The sequence below is a fragment of the Pristis pectinata genome, chromosome 18 (genome assembly GCF_009764475.1).
Source record: "Pristis pectinata isolate sPriPec2 chromosome 18, sPriPec2.1.pri, whole genome shotgun sequence".
Classification (NCBI taxonomy): Eukaryota; Metazoa; Chordata; class Chondrichthyes; order Rhinopristiformes; family Pristidae; genus Pristis; species Pristis pectinata.
The window spans coordinates 18,499,444-18,513,587 of record NC_067422.1 but is presented as its reverse complement, the minus strand read 5'-3'; the positions used below and the strand labels follow the sequence as shown (position 1 = coordinate 18,513,587).

General features: G+C 38.8%; 1 protein-coding gene across 1 annotated transcript in view; it reads right to left on the bottom strand.

Moving 5' to 3' along the window:
• Window positions 1-384: 384 nt before the first annotated feature.
• Window positions 385-14,144, bottom strand: part of sdk2b (sidekick cell adhesion molecule 2b) — a 699,987-nt gene continuing 686,227 nt past the window's right edge. Inside the window, 1 exon segment of the mRNA XM_052032768.1 lies at window positions 385-2,483. Within this exon segment, the coding sequence (XP_051888728.1) occupies window positions 2,112-2,483 (372 nt within the window). The 3' untranslated portion in view covers window positions 385-2,111.

Below are 14,144 nucleotides of genomic sequence, written 5' to 3'. Positions count from 1 at the left end.
TTTTAATTCAATTTGTGGACTAATGGTAGCTTTTCTCAATCTGTGCCTTGTATCTTTATTCCACAATGCAGTATTGCAAACAGGAACAGAAAATATCTTTGAATTTTGCAGTAAGGTGATTTGCTATCCAGTTGTACAAAGTACGTATGTTCCATTTCTATTTTATCGATTTGTCTTCAGAAGGAAGGAAAGATCATTTTGCACCAGGATCACATCAAAATGTTTTCCATATATTAAAACCATCAATCTGTTATCCTATATTTTCTTTTAATAATAAACATCAATTTGATACAAATGACTATGTTCTGACCTGAGGACTGCAATTCACCCTCAGGTCACAAAATACCATGCAAGAGAATATTCTCTTGGTAGTTAATGATAATATATATTCCTCTGATATTACAAATCAACTTCAATTTGGATTTGGAAGTGAATAGTTGCTTCTGTGACATCAATCTTGCTTACAAAATAACTACTATGCAAGCTAGCCAATATGGTCATTCTAAGTTGCTGTATAGTGTTTTCCACAAAAGTTTGTGAAGTGGAAAATGAGAAAATAAAATAGGTTTTTAAAAAAATTGATGAGTGAAAGGTCAGAAATATCACTTGGCCACATTACGTCCAATTTTTAAAAGTTCAATGTGTGGCCAATTTAAATTTTTTTGTACCCCAGGGATTCAAGTGTCTTTCCTTTGCTGAATGAATTGCTTTGAATTGAAATTGCTAAGAGCTGCTGAGGTAAAGCAGAATGGTCACTGCCAGTGGCTTCTACAATTACAGGTACTATGGTTACAAGAATGACCCATATCATTCCTATTTTGGTGCTTATAGCTAGAACAATATCCTCATGTGAATAAGTGTTGTTCTTAACGGCAATGCAATGCCCCTATGTTTTATGACTCTACCTTTCTTTACAGTTTGTACAGTGGCCCTACATGGCATTGTCGTTCTTTACATCTAGAGCAAAATAACTATGCAGAAGAAATCAAGAGGAATGGAAAAATTATTATGACTCCTTACAAATAAGTGGGCTTTTCATGAGACTGATTACAGGATTTAACAAACATGTGCCTAAACTATTTTTGATTAACATAATAAGAGAGATTTGTCATTAATTAGTTTGAATTTAATAGTATTTGCAACCATTTCCCAATACTTAAGTTGACTAGCAAACAGCAAATGTCTGTGACTTATGCTATTGGAATGAACCTCATCCTGGTAGCAGTTATTATTGTGGAAGAAAATCTACTGACAACCTTCACCCATTAGCTTCTACAGATAGGATATTTCATAGATATCTCACCTTTAAACCTAAAGACAGATGTCTTGCCTTATTTTTGAGGGAAAACTTTCTGCATTTTGTAAATCTATTTAAAAAAAACACAGACTAACTTTACAAACGCATGGCCAATAATGTCTTGTGATTCATGCAAACATTTTTTTGTCTTCGTGAATTACAACCACAAGTTAACAGACAAAGAAAATGCAGACTTACTTCCATATCTTCAGATTTCATATGAATCTGAAGATTTGTTCAAAAAAATGTTTTAAAAGCAATGATAAAATTATTGACACTATAGTATTAGAAAGCGCAGATAACTAGTTAATTGGGGACTCACATCGTAGCAGTCATGCAGCAGTAATGAAGTAAAAACTCGCCAATCAGAATAGTTGCAAATAGCCAAGAAAGCAACTAAATCCAACCTGTCAGTTTTATATAAAATGGGCACACTGAAATTAACAATAGCCACTAAATTTTTTGACTTGGCAATTGGCTACTATAACATCAGGTTATATTTATCTCTCACATGTATAATCATACATGAGATTTGTACACTTTTCAACCAAACAGAATCTAAGCCCATTGGGGTAGCATGAGTAGTTCTGTGGGTAGCTGTTTGACCCTCCACTTCATTTGCAATTTCTTGAGAGCTCTTTCTCCTTGGGCCATGGCAGGACGTCGCCCTGGATGCTCTTGTAAAGGTTCTTTTCCATTCAACTGTGTTGTATTTCTCTGAATAAAATCTGTGCAAGGCTGCAAACAGCATATTACTGATTGTCTTCCACACAATAACTCTTCAAAACTAACAAACAACATCTTCTTGCATTGTTTAGACAAAAGAAGAAAATCCTGCTAGTGGTGTTCTAGATCCTGGTGCAAGGCTGCTGGCAGGTCGATACAGGGTACCTGGTTGGCTGCTACTGTTGGAGGGATGCTGGGGAGTGGGTGTAAGACTTCTCTTAACTCGGTAGAGGCTGCCTTGTTGAGGAACATGGATGTTGTTGGTTGAATTAGTAGCAGATTGGTGGCTGTGAGCTGGATCACCTGATTCGCTCTCTGTGTAACTGTAGGCTTGAATTCTTGAGATGCCTTTCTGCTGCCGTCTCCATGAGTTGTAATATGTAGGATCACTTATGTAGTGATTAACAAAAGAATGTGTCTTAGTTCTGTTCTGATCGACTTCACAATCACTATCACTGCCCTGTTGAGGAAAAAAGGGTCAAAAAGTTAATGCTTGTTTAAAAAAAAGTTTATCAGATATACAGTACCACTTTTGAAACTCGTTTTGTTTCAGAGGCCACTGCATTTAAGGTATGTAAGAGCAAAAAATATAATGAAGAGTTATAATAATTAGCAATAATTGGTAGCAATAATAAATTTCATGATGTGTTTCTGATGGCAGTAAGTTTTTGACTGTGCTCTGGTGCACTACAGACAAATAGTAAAACTAGGTGTCTGTTGCTTCCATTTGTCTAAAATGTGCCTATGGTGGGTAAAGTTCATGCCTTCACCAACTATATGAAAAATGTCATTCTCCAAATTCTGGTTTTCCTGGTGATATCAAACTGACAAATATTGTGACTTAAAACTAATCTAATCTTATCTATCATTTAGCATAATTTGCAACTCCACTTTTGGAGCAAAATCAGATTCTTCATTTGACTTAATAAAGGAAAATAAGGTATTCTGAAGAAGTCATTACTTTGCTCAGTGCAGAAATGGAAAAAGAAAACAATGGAGGATATCTCTGAGAAACTTGTGGTGAAAACTGTTAGAAACAGTAGAAAACATGTATATGAAAGCAAAGGCAAGATTTTGAAACAATTTGAGGAACCTAAACAACTCTTTCAGGTGAGGCAGAGGTTCACCTGCACCTCAACCAATCTGGTCTACTACATTCATGCTCGCTTTGTGGTCTCCTCTGCATGGGTGAAATCAAGTGTAGACTGAGTGACTATTTTGTGGAGCAACTGTGCTCTGTTCACAACAGTTATCTTAAGCTTCTGGTTGCATATCATTTAACTCTCCATCCCATTCTCACACTCACCTGTCTGTCCTCAGCCTTCTTCATTGCTATGAAGAGGCCAAATGTAAATTAGAAGAACAATATCATATATTCTGCTTGCGTAGTTTACAACCCAATGAATATTGAATTTTGCAATTTCAGGTAATCCACATCCGCGGTGCTCTCCTCCCACACACATCTAGTTTTCTTCTCCCTTTGTTCATCCCTACCGTCTCCTCCCCCCACCTGGTTCTTTCTTCCCATCATCCCTTCCCCAACTGGCTCCACCTATCACCTACCAGCCTCTGTCCCAACCCCTACGTACTCCTACATACCTTCCTATTTCCTCTCAGTTCTCACGCGGGGTCTCAATCAAAACACCTGACTTTCACTTTTTGCCTCCACAGATGCAGCTTGACCCGCTGAGTTCTTCCAGCATTCTGTTTTTGCTTTTAATAGCAACAATGAGTGAGGGATAAATAATGGCCAGGACACTAAACTCTCCTGTTCTTCTTTGAAATAATGCCATGTAACCTTTTGTCATGATGTGAGGGAAATCCTAACTGAGTTTGTGTAAATTTTAACTTCTCAGATTTTTAATTTTAACCAAAGGTTTGTTTGTGAATGTCACCAAATGACTTCAATTAATTATTGCATCACTTTGGTGTCTTGTTTCCAAAGACCAAAAAATGCAGTTCCACAACATTTAAATCAACAGTGTAACATGCACAAAGAGCTGGAGGAACTCAGCAGGTCAGGCAGCATCTATGGAGGGAAATAAACAGTCGACATTTCAGGTTGAGATCCTTCATCAGGATTGGAAAGGAAGAGGGCAGAAACCAGATTAAGAAGGTCGGGGGAGGTGGAGGAGCACACGATGGCAGGTGATAGGCAAGTCCAGTTGAGAGGGGAAAAGTAGGTGGGTGGTGGAGGGGGGAGATGTAAGAAGCTGAGAGGTGATAGGTAGAAGAGGCAAAGGGCTGAGGAAGGAAGAATCCGGTCAGAGAGGGTAGTGGGCCATGGAATAAAGGGAAGGAGGTGGGGAATAGATGGGCATGTTATGAGGGCGGGGGGAGGGGAAAGAGAAGGGGTGAGGGGGCCACAGGCATGAGGGAAGACAAAGGAGGGTTGCCCATCTATTCCCCACCTCCTTCCCTTTATTCCATACTCCACTGCCCTTTCTTACTGGATTCCTCCTTCTTCAGCCCTTTGCCTCTTCTACCTATCACCTCTCAGCTTCTTACATCTTCCCCCCCTCCCCCACCCACCTACCTTCCCCCTCTCACCTGGACTCACCTATGACCTGCCATCGTGTGGTCCTCCACCTCTCCAGACCTTCTTAATCTGGCTTCTGCCCTCTTCCTTTCCAGTCCTGATGAAGGGTCTCAACCTGAAACGTTGACTGTTTATTTCCCTCTATAGATGCTGCCTGATCTACTGAGTTCCTCCAGCACTTTGTGTGTGTTGCTCCAGATTCAAGTATCTTCAGAAGCTCTTGTGTCTTCATAAATCAACAGTGTGATTCTTTGTACAAAATAGATTGCCATCTTATTTTTTATTAAATTCTCAATTCCCCTGGTTTACCTAAATTTCCTCAATGTGAAAACACTGAGAGTAAGATTCTGCAAATGTTTGAAAATTAACAGATGATATTCAGAATGTGAAATGTACAGACTGAACACGTCACTACTGCAGACCTTCCCTGCAACAAAATTAATGCTGGCCAACAAAATAGCTACTGGTGAACAAGAAATCATGGGAGTTTTGCTCATGTCCTAATGCTGTTCATAATTTTACTTTTTTATATAATCGCATCTGCTTTTGTTTACAGTTTTGTAGCAATATTAGGCACCGATGAAATTGCAGTCACGATGTCATTCAACCAATTCGCAAAGCCTGAACTGCAACAGGATATCTAACGTACTCCAATTATTTAATGAATAAGAAGAAAACCAACACATTCCTTTTATACTGTACTATGCTTAACCAAACTGTGTGGTTGGGAATGAAACATTTGGTAACCATTAAATTGTACACATTATCACAGGATACAATAACTGTTTGCATTTTAAATAAAGGAAATGACTGTTGCCTTTTCATAAATCGTAATATAACTTACTTAATAACTCCATTCAAAGACGTTGGCCTGGATCGTGCTCTATTTGACTTGCCACTTGCATGTGCCCCCCATGTTTTTCCTGTGGCAGCACTTACCTTTTGCAGCTCTGTGGAATCAATGGATCTGGAGGCCTGGATGTCACTGCCAAACCAGAAAATGGAGTGGGCAGGGAGAAGGGACAAGGCAACCAGGGCTGTGAAGGCCTCATCCTCAGAATGCTCATACCTGTTAAAGTACTTTTTACTGCATATAACTGTTTCTGATAATCAGGGATATTTTAAACAGTCAAAATAAATTTAAAACCCCAAAAAACTTTAAAATATCCTAAAAACTAGAAATTAATTAAAGATAAAATAAAATAAATAAAATATAGATTACCTAACTATCTTGGCTTTTTCATCAAGGTCAGTGACCCCATTTAAATAGGGCCATGGTGATTAGACAGCAATAGAAATGCTGGCCAGATGCAAGTATGATTCAGCTCAAGTAAACCTACTGGATACTGAAAAGCCTGGATAGAGTGAACGTGGAGAGGATGTTTCCATTAGTAGGAGAGTCTAGGATCCGAGGGCATAGCCTCAGAATAAAGGGATGTCCCTTTAATACTGAGATGAGGCAATATTTCTTCAGCCAAAGGGTGGTGAATTTGTTGACACAGAGGGCTGTGCAGGCCAAGTCATTGGGTGTATTTATGGCAGAGATTGATGGGTTCTTGATTGGTAAAGTGGTTAAAAGTTATGGGGAGAATGGGTTTGAAAAAAAAAATCAGCCATGATTGAATGGCCTAATTCTGCTCCTATATCTTATGGTCTTATGGTCTAATGTCAGTTTGAGGTGAACACATCTTTTACCTAGTGCAAATAACATGTTAACCAGATTGAATGCAATTTTTTTATCAATCACAGAATTTTAGACTTGAAGCCTGTGTATACACTTTTATTGGAACAAATGGACCTGATCTTGCTAACCCTATGCTCTGCACAGAATTGCTACCTGCAGTCCCCACACACTCACACTTACCTTGTCTTGTTTGCATCTGAGAGACCAGCACCAGTGCTCTGCCCCCTAACATCCCAACAGCCTTTAAACATCAGTAAAGCTTGGGGTAGTGCTTTTCTGCTGGAGAAGTAGTATATTACTTAAGTCATTTTTATATATTTCTGATTTAAAAATATTAAAACAGAGTAAATTAATTTATGAAGTATCTTACCTTCCCTTTTATCAAATAAATCTTTGCACTACTTTCACCATTGAAATAAATGGTGTCTCAACAGAACAAGACCAGGCTACCTCACTGTAGTGGAGTCCAGTGGCCAATCAATTTTACAGATTTATTTTTCCAAATCCGTCAGCAATTCCTGGAATCTCACATTTCACAGCATATATGCAGTAGTCCTGGAATTACTTAAGTTCCAACAGCTAAGTGCTGTTATTCCAATGGGAACCACTGGCATTAGCCAAGAAGCTCTGGCCCAAACAATTACTCCTTTGCTCTGTACAATGTTAGCCCATTTACTTCACTTTGCTGTGAACGTCCCAATTCATTGTGGACTTAATGACCTATATATTCAGTAATGTAATGCAATTTTTATGCAGTATATAACTTATTTGTGGTGTAAAATTTATTGCTAAATGAAATTCCAAATTTCTAATGTGCACAGCGCATAGCAAAACGTTAAATTACATATCGGTGTATGCTTGATGTACTCTTGTACTTAAGAATCTGGGTGTGCAGCACTGATGTCAGTCTTTAAACAACACATGTTTGATATGGTTCTTGCCATATTGGACCCTGGCTACATGATGCAGTAATAGTGTGTATTTGGAAATCAGGCTATAACAAAAGGAATAAATTCTGAAAAACTTAAATATAAACAGCAGTTCAGGCAGGCTCCAGGTTGAAAGAAAAAACTAGGCAGTATCTCAGGTTGATGACCTTGACTCTGGAGGTTGTCTGATGCTGCCTGATTTGCTGAGTATTTCCAGCATTTTCTGTTTATATTTGCAACAGAAGGAAAGCAGGCTACATGAGGATCCTTGAATGAACAGGACTTATCTGCAACTTTTCTGGGAATCTGGTGTGGAAGGCTTCTATAACAATGGAACCGATTTCCAGGCATCCTGTATGATAGGTCGACTTTTTTTTAGCATAACCCTGCAGCTGCTCTGATCTTCTCCTCAGGTCTCCAGCTCTGAGCCATAACATTTAATCTGGCAATGGAAAAATGCCTGGTATTTTGCCTTTTTTTTACTCTAAGTAAAAGTTCATAATTTGTACGTTCTCAACAAGACATTTCAGCCCAGAAACTGAATCATGTAGCATAATCCAATTTTAACTTAACTCAGAGTAGATTGTGCTAGAAATAATTTCCTGAAAAAATTGAGCCAGACACTCCTTTGTTCACTATTCACATCAGTGCAGTGATTCCTGTCCTTTTATATGTTTCTCAGACTTGGATCAACCTAAGGCACTCGAGATATTATCAGTGCAGTCTCTGCAAAATCCTCCAAGTTCATTGGAAGGAGAAGCAAATCAATAATAGTGTACTCTCCTAGGCCAAATTCTCCAGCACCAAAGCTCAAATTACACTTATTTGGTTACACTGGGCAGTCCACATCATTTGCACGTTTGAGATCTGATTCTTGAAACAGATATTCTATACCAAGCTTTGCCATAGGAAGAGATTACTATATCATCAGAGGAAAAGATTCAAGGAGGTCCTCAAAATCTCTCAGAAAAAATGCAGCATCCTCTCTGACTCTTGGGAATCCATGGTCCGTGACCACTTAGAATGGAGGAGGATCATTTGGGATGGCACTGAGAGCCTTTAGTCCATGCTTTGGGAGCACCCAGAAGCCCAAAGTAAACAACAGAGGGAACACACCACCGTTCAAACCACCCACCCATTTCAAGCACTCCCTGCTCCATCTGTGGTGAAGTTTACAGATCCCGCAGTACCTCACTAGCCACCTCACACACCACAGAACTGGAGTTAAAGCAAATCATCTCGGTCCCAAGGGAGTGCTAAAGAAAATTCACATTATTGTGCCTAATGTTTCCTTGGTATGAGTCCTCTACCAAATGACAGAATTATTCATATGTTTCCACTTGTCCAGCCACAAATAGGAGTAGAATAGGACTGTTGAAAATACTCTCACTTGCATTGGAGTGGATCATGCTAATTTGTTGCTTGTTATGCTATTTAAAAGGACAGTGACATCAGGAGTCCAGGCTAAATACCATTAGAAATGAATACAGGCTGCTCAAACATAGAAAGTAACAGGGATTTTTTTTTGCAAAACTTGGGTGCTGAGATACTCATTCAATGGGTACCTCAGTAGTTACACCATTGGCAATGCTCTACTACTGGAGGTGTCTTTATGGCAATGGCTGTCCAGTTGGGATGCATCATGGACCTTGGGCAGGAGGCAAAGACTTCATCAATGAACAGCCTTATCCCACAAAAGACCTCAGAGATTCCATATCCTATCTAGACCTCTTTGATGAATAATTCATTTGCAGGCTCAGGTTTTCCAAAGCTGTCATCATTGAGATATATGACATTCTGCAGGAAGACTTCTTCTGTCTGGATGGCCTCTCCGTGGAGGGAAAGGATCCCAGCCAGAGGATCTTTTTAAACAGCCACAATAGATCAATGCAACATTGAAATCACCCAGCCAGCATATTTGTGAAAAATCATTGTGGATCACAAGAAGAATTTCCTCATGGTGAATGCCATGTTTCCAGGAATCACACATGATTCATTCATCCTGAAGGAGTCTATGCCGCCAAACATTTTCAGCAGCTGGCACTGTCTGGCATTTTAAGTTAACATAAAGGTTTGGCAAACAATTTGGAAGGCAAACCAAAATTAAGCTCTATTGCAAGAGGATTTGAATACATGAGTAGAGACGCTTTGCTTTAATAACATAGAGCCCTGGTAAGATGACATTTGAAAAATTGTTTATATGTTTGCTCTCCTTATCTATGGAAGGATATGTGTGCATTGATGGAATGAAACAAAGGTTAACTAGATTCCTGGGATGGCAGGTTCATCATATGAGAGATTAAGCAGACTGGGCCAATAGTTTCTCCAGCTGAAAGGGATCAGAGGTGATTTCAATGAAATGAACAAAATTCTTAATTGTTTGACAGAGTAGATGCATTGATTTCCCTGTGGGGAGTATTGTAGTCTCAATATAATGGGCTGACTTGTCAGGACAAAGGTGAGGAGACAATTTTTCACTCAGAAGGTAATGAACCTTTGGAATTTCCTACCCAAGAGAGTTGTGGAGACTCAATCACTGACAGGTCTTTTAGATATTAAAGGAATAAAGAGATATGGGATTGCTTATGTTTGTGTAATCAACAAACATGGATATGTGGCTCTTTGTTCCATCATCTGCTATTAACAAATCCTATCAATAATTGAGGACCAATAGAGATCTCAGAAGGTCATCACTTACTATATTCTGCCATTTGAAGTACATCCCCATTCTCTGTCTCCTGTCAGCGAATCTCCTTAAATCAATAATTTGCCAAAATTCCATGACCTTCAACTTTAAATAATATTCTCTTACAACAAGTGTTATCGTGTGATTTTTGGAACTCCATAAAGGTATCGTCAGTGGACATTACTCTGGTTATATCCAAATAAAAATCAGTTAGGTTAGTTATGACAAAGCTTACCATTTCCAAATCTATGTTGTGTATTCTGATTGGGTGAAAATTTCAGCCTGTTTAATCACTCCATTCCCAACCATAGACAAGTAAGTTCCCAACTTGTTTTATACTAATTGATCCACAATTCCATGGTTTCCCTCTCTTAACTTTCATGAATAGTGGGGGTAACATCTTCAATTTTCCAACCTGAAGGATCAATTCCTGAACTGAAGAGACCACTGAAAAGGACATAATTAAAGCATTGATACTATTTTTCTTTGAAACATTGAGATGTAAGTTATCTAGTCCTGGGGTTGTGTGTCATATTTTTTTCTTTATTTCATTTGCTAATGTTAATTTTAGTTAGTCCTTGACCCTGATTTAGTTCTGAGATAATATAGTATTGTCTTTATGGTAATTATTTCAGTGAAATATGCTTCTGCTGCCTTTCTTTACTGTGTAAACAAATTTCTACCAATTAAGAGTTACTTTTCTGTTCTGTGGATAATTAACACAAAGTCTAATTACTTCTTATTTCCTGACTCTTTGGGCATGTAACCAGTGTCCTTTGGTGAAGGATTGCATTACCACAAGGACATAGTGCACAGCTATCATTTTACAAAAGCTTTCTACTGAAATCAGATCTCTCTGAACTCTGATGGGTACTTTTGCAAGTCAGCATGTTTGGTTTAAACCAGCAGGTCTTTTCAAAGTGAATAATTGAAGTGATTGTAGTTCTTTTTTTTCACTCTGAACAATATTGCAGTCACAGAAAAACAACGTGATTGCTACATACAGTACATCTACATTTCCTCCTGTTAAGGCCTACTCTCATTTCACCTTAATCTTGTTTACCGATATTCCCTCCCAATCCTGCCATATCCTGACTTTAAAATTCTCCTCCTTGTTTGCAAATGTCTCCATTGTCTCACCCCTCTGTACTTCTATAATGTTCCCTACAATCTACAATCAACTGGAATTTCTGTGCTCTTCCATTTCTTGCCTGTTACTCATTTGCTATTCCTTATTTCATAGGCTTCACCATTGGTGTGCATGCTTTTGGCTGCCCAGACCTTGAAGTCTGGAATTGCCCCCTGAATCTCTCTTTCTCTTTACTGTTCATTCACCCTTTAAGATGCCTTTCAAAATTTGCACTCTGACATATTGTCATTTGTTTGATAATGTTACTATATTGCACCTCAGGGCAATTTATTACATTAATAGTGCTGTGTAAGTGTAATTCTTACTGTTAGTAGTATTTTGCTTCTGCAGTAATGTAATGGATTGAAGCACTTTTTAGTCACCTCATTGAGAACCGATCTGCTGTAAATTTTTCTGTGCAATGATGGTTTTATAATACCATTTATAAAAGTGGTGTTCACCGATTGTTTTGGCCAATATTTGCAGAAGATCTTACTACACTGACTTGGAGTTTTCTCTTGTCAATGTTTTTTTTGGCACAATGCTGAAGATCTACATAGTACATAAATTGTAAATAGTACAGAAAACGAGGAACCTCAACAGTACTTTAAAGATTGTGTGGAAGCAAGTCCAACAAAACTGATTACATCTCTATGCAGAATTAATCACTATTGGAATACAAGTTATATTTATTTACAAGCACTATGGAGGCTTTAAAAATTAGCTGGTTCTTTTGGGGATAAAAGCAATGAAAGGTACATGTTAAAAGCTTAAAATATGGTTTTGTCTCATTTTACTAAAAAATATACACCAGTATATGCAAAAAATAAGCTTTATGAATACCTTAAGTGAAGTTCAGTAATTTAAAATTATTTGTTAATATAGATGGTGAATAGATACAGAGATTAAAAATACTTCTTTGTGATAAACATAGGGACAGGTATCTCTTGCTGCTCTAAAATTGCTGGCTGGCTGTCCCTGGGCCAGGTTACATGACTACATCTCTGTCCCAGACGCAAAGGCTCAAAGCTGTCAGTGTGCTCGGAGTCATCGATGTTTGTGAGCAAAAATGCTTGGGACGAGTCAAAAATTAAAAATGTTGTTAAACTAATAAAATATTAAGCATTTTATATTTAAAACAGTAAAGTGTATTCACACAATAAAAAGCAAATAAAAGCATTTAAAATAATTTAACTAAATAGTAAGAAATTAACATTTAAAAAAAGTACGGGTCAGGTAGCATTTGTGGAAAGAGAAACAGACTTCATTTTTCAAGTCAAAGGCTTTGTCGGAACTGTGAAAGAAAAAAAATCAATTAGTTTTAAGGCACAGAGAAGGTAGAGGAAGTATAGAATGGAATATTCTGATATCGTGAGGCCATGGGGATAAATGAGGACCCAAATAATCTTACCAAGTGAAGCCGTGATTCACCTGCACTTTTTCCAATCTAGTGTACTGTATTCAGTCACAATGTGCCTTCTCAGTGGAGAAACCAGATGCAGAATGAGTGACCACCTTATTGGGCATCTACATTCAGTGTGCGTGGGCAGTCCTGAGCTTCCTGTTGCCTGCCACTTTAATTCTCTGCCCCACTCCCATTCTGATCTGTCTGTAGCCTCCTGCACTTTTATAACAATACTCAATGTAAGCTTGAAGAACAGCACCTCATCTTCTGTCTAGGACCTCCTTTCTTGTGAACCTCCTTTAGACCCTCTCCAATGCTACCACATCCTTTGATATGGGGCCCAAAACTGCTCACAAAACTCCAAATGTGGTCTGACCAATGCCTCATAAAGCCTCAGCGTTACATCCTTGCTTTTATATTCTAGTCCTCTCGAAATGAATGCTAACGGTGCATTTGCCTTCCTAACTACCGACTCAACCAGCAACTCCCTTTGTACCTCTGATTTCTGAAATTGCTCCCCATTTGAAAAATGGTCTATGCCTTTATTTTTTCTACCAAAGTGTATGACCATACACTTCCCTACGCTGTATTCCATCTGCCACTTTTTTGCCCATTCTCCCAACCTGTCCAAGTCCTTCTGCAGACTCCCTGCTTCCTCAACACTACCTGCCCCTCCACCTATCTTTGTATCATCTGCAAACTTGGTCACAAAGCTATCAATTCCGTCATCCAGATCATTAACATATAACGTGAAAAGTAGCAGACCCAACAACGACCCCTGCGGAACACCACTAGTCACTGGCAGGCGACCAGAAAAGGCCCCCTTTATTCCCACTCTTTGCCTTCTGCCAGTCAGCCAATCTTCTATCCATATATCCTATAGACCTATATATTGCACCATTTCACATTCCTTTGTCTGTGTTCTTACTCTCCAACTGCCCTCATTTCATTGCTTTTGTTTAATTTCTCTCTCTCCCACTTCCCATTAACATTGGATGACCTCCGTAACATCACCCCACGGTAACCCTGACCTCACCCTATCAGAGATATTCCCTTTGTTTTATCCATCCCTCCCCCACCTACTCTGTTCCTTGAAACTATGTTGTTTTCTCCTTCCCAGTTCTGCTGAAAGGTCTTTGAACTGAAACATTAACTCTGTTTCTCTTTCCACAGTTGCTGCCAGAACTGCTGAGTGATTCCAGCATTTTCTGTAATAATAACAAAAACTGCTTAACTTTCTATGAGCAGCCAGTTTCTCAAATTCATTTGAATGGGGATTCTTGTGCTTGTGCTGGGCTTAATCTGCCACAAGGTCAGCAGACAGTTGTCTCAGCCTGAGAGCTGTGAAACCTGTGGATGTCTGCACTGTCCCCTTGGACTCCATGATGAGTCTCCTGGAGCATCACGGGGGCAGCAAGGCAGAAAATGCCATCGCTGGTGCAGCTGTTACCAAAGCTAGAAACCTGAACTTCTGGTGGGATACCTGGGTTAGTTCTGGTATAAGTGCTGGCATCTGGCCAGGAGACCTGCTCCAATATTTCAAACAAAATTGAAGAAGAGAATACTGATTAAAACACTTTTCATGGAACTCAGGGAAAAGGAAAAAACTTTTCAAAATATCAGAAATTCTGAGGCAATTGTGTTGGAATCAAAGATTGTGCCAAAAATGGAAAGTCTATGCCCTTGTCTCAAATATACAATATAAATGAAAAAAAATTACCAGACCACTCCTGGTTAACTATTTGCTAT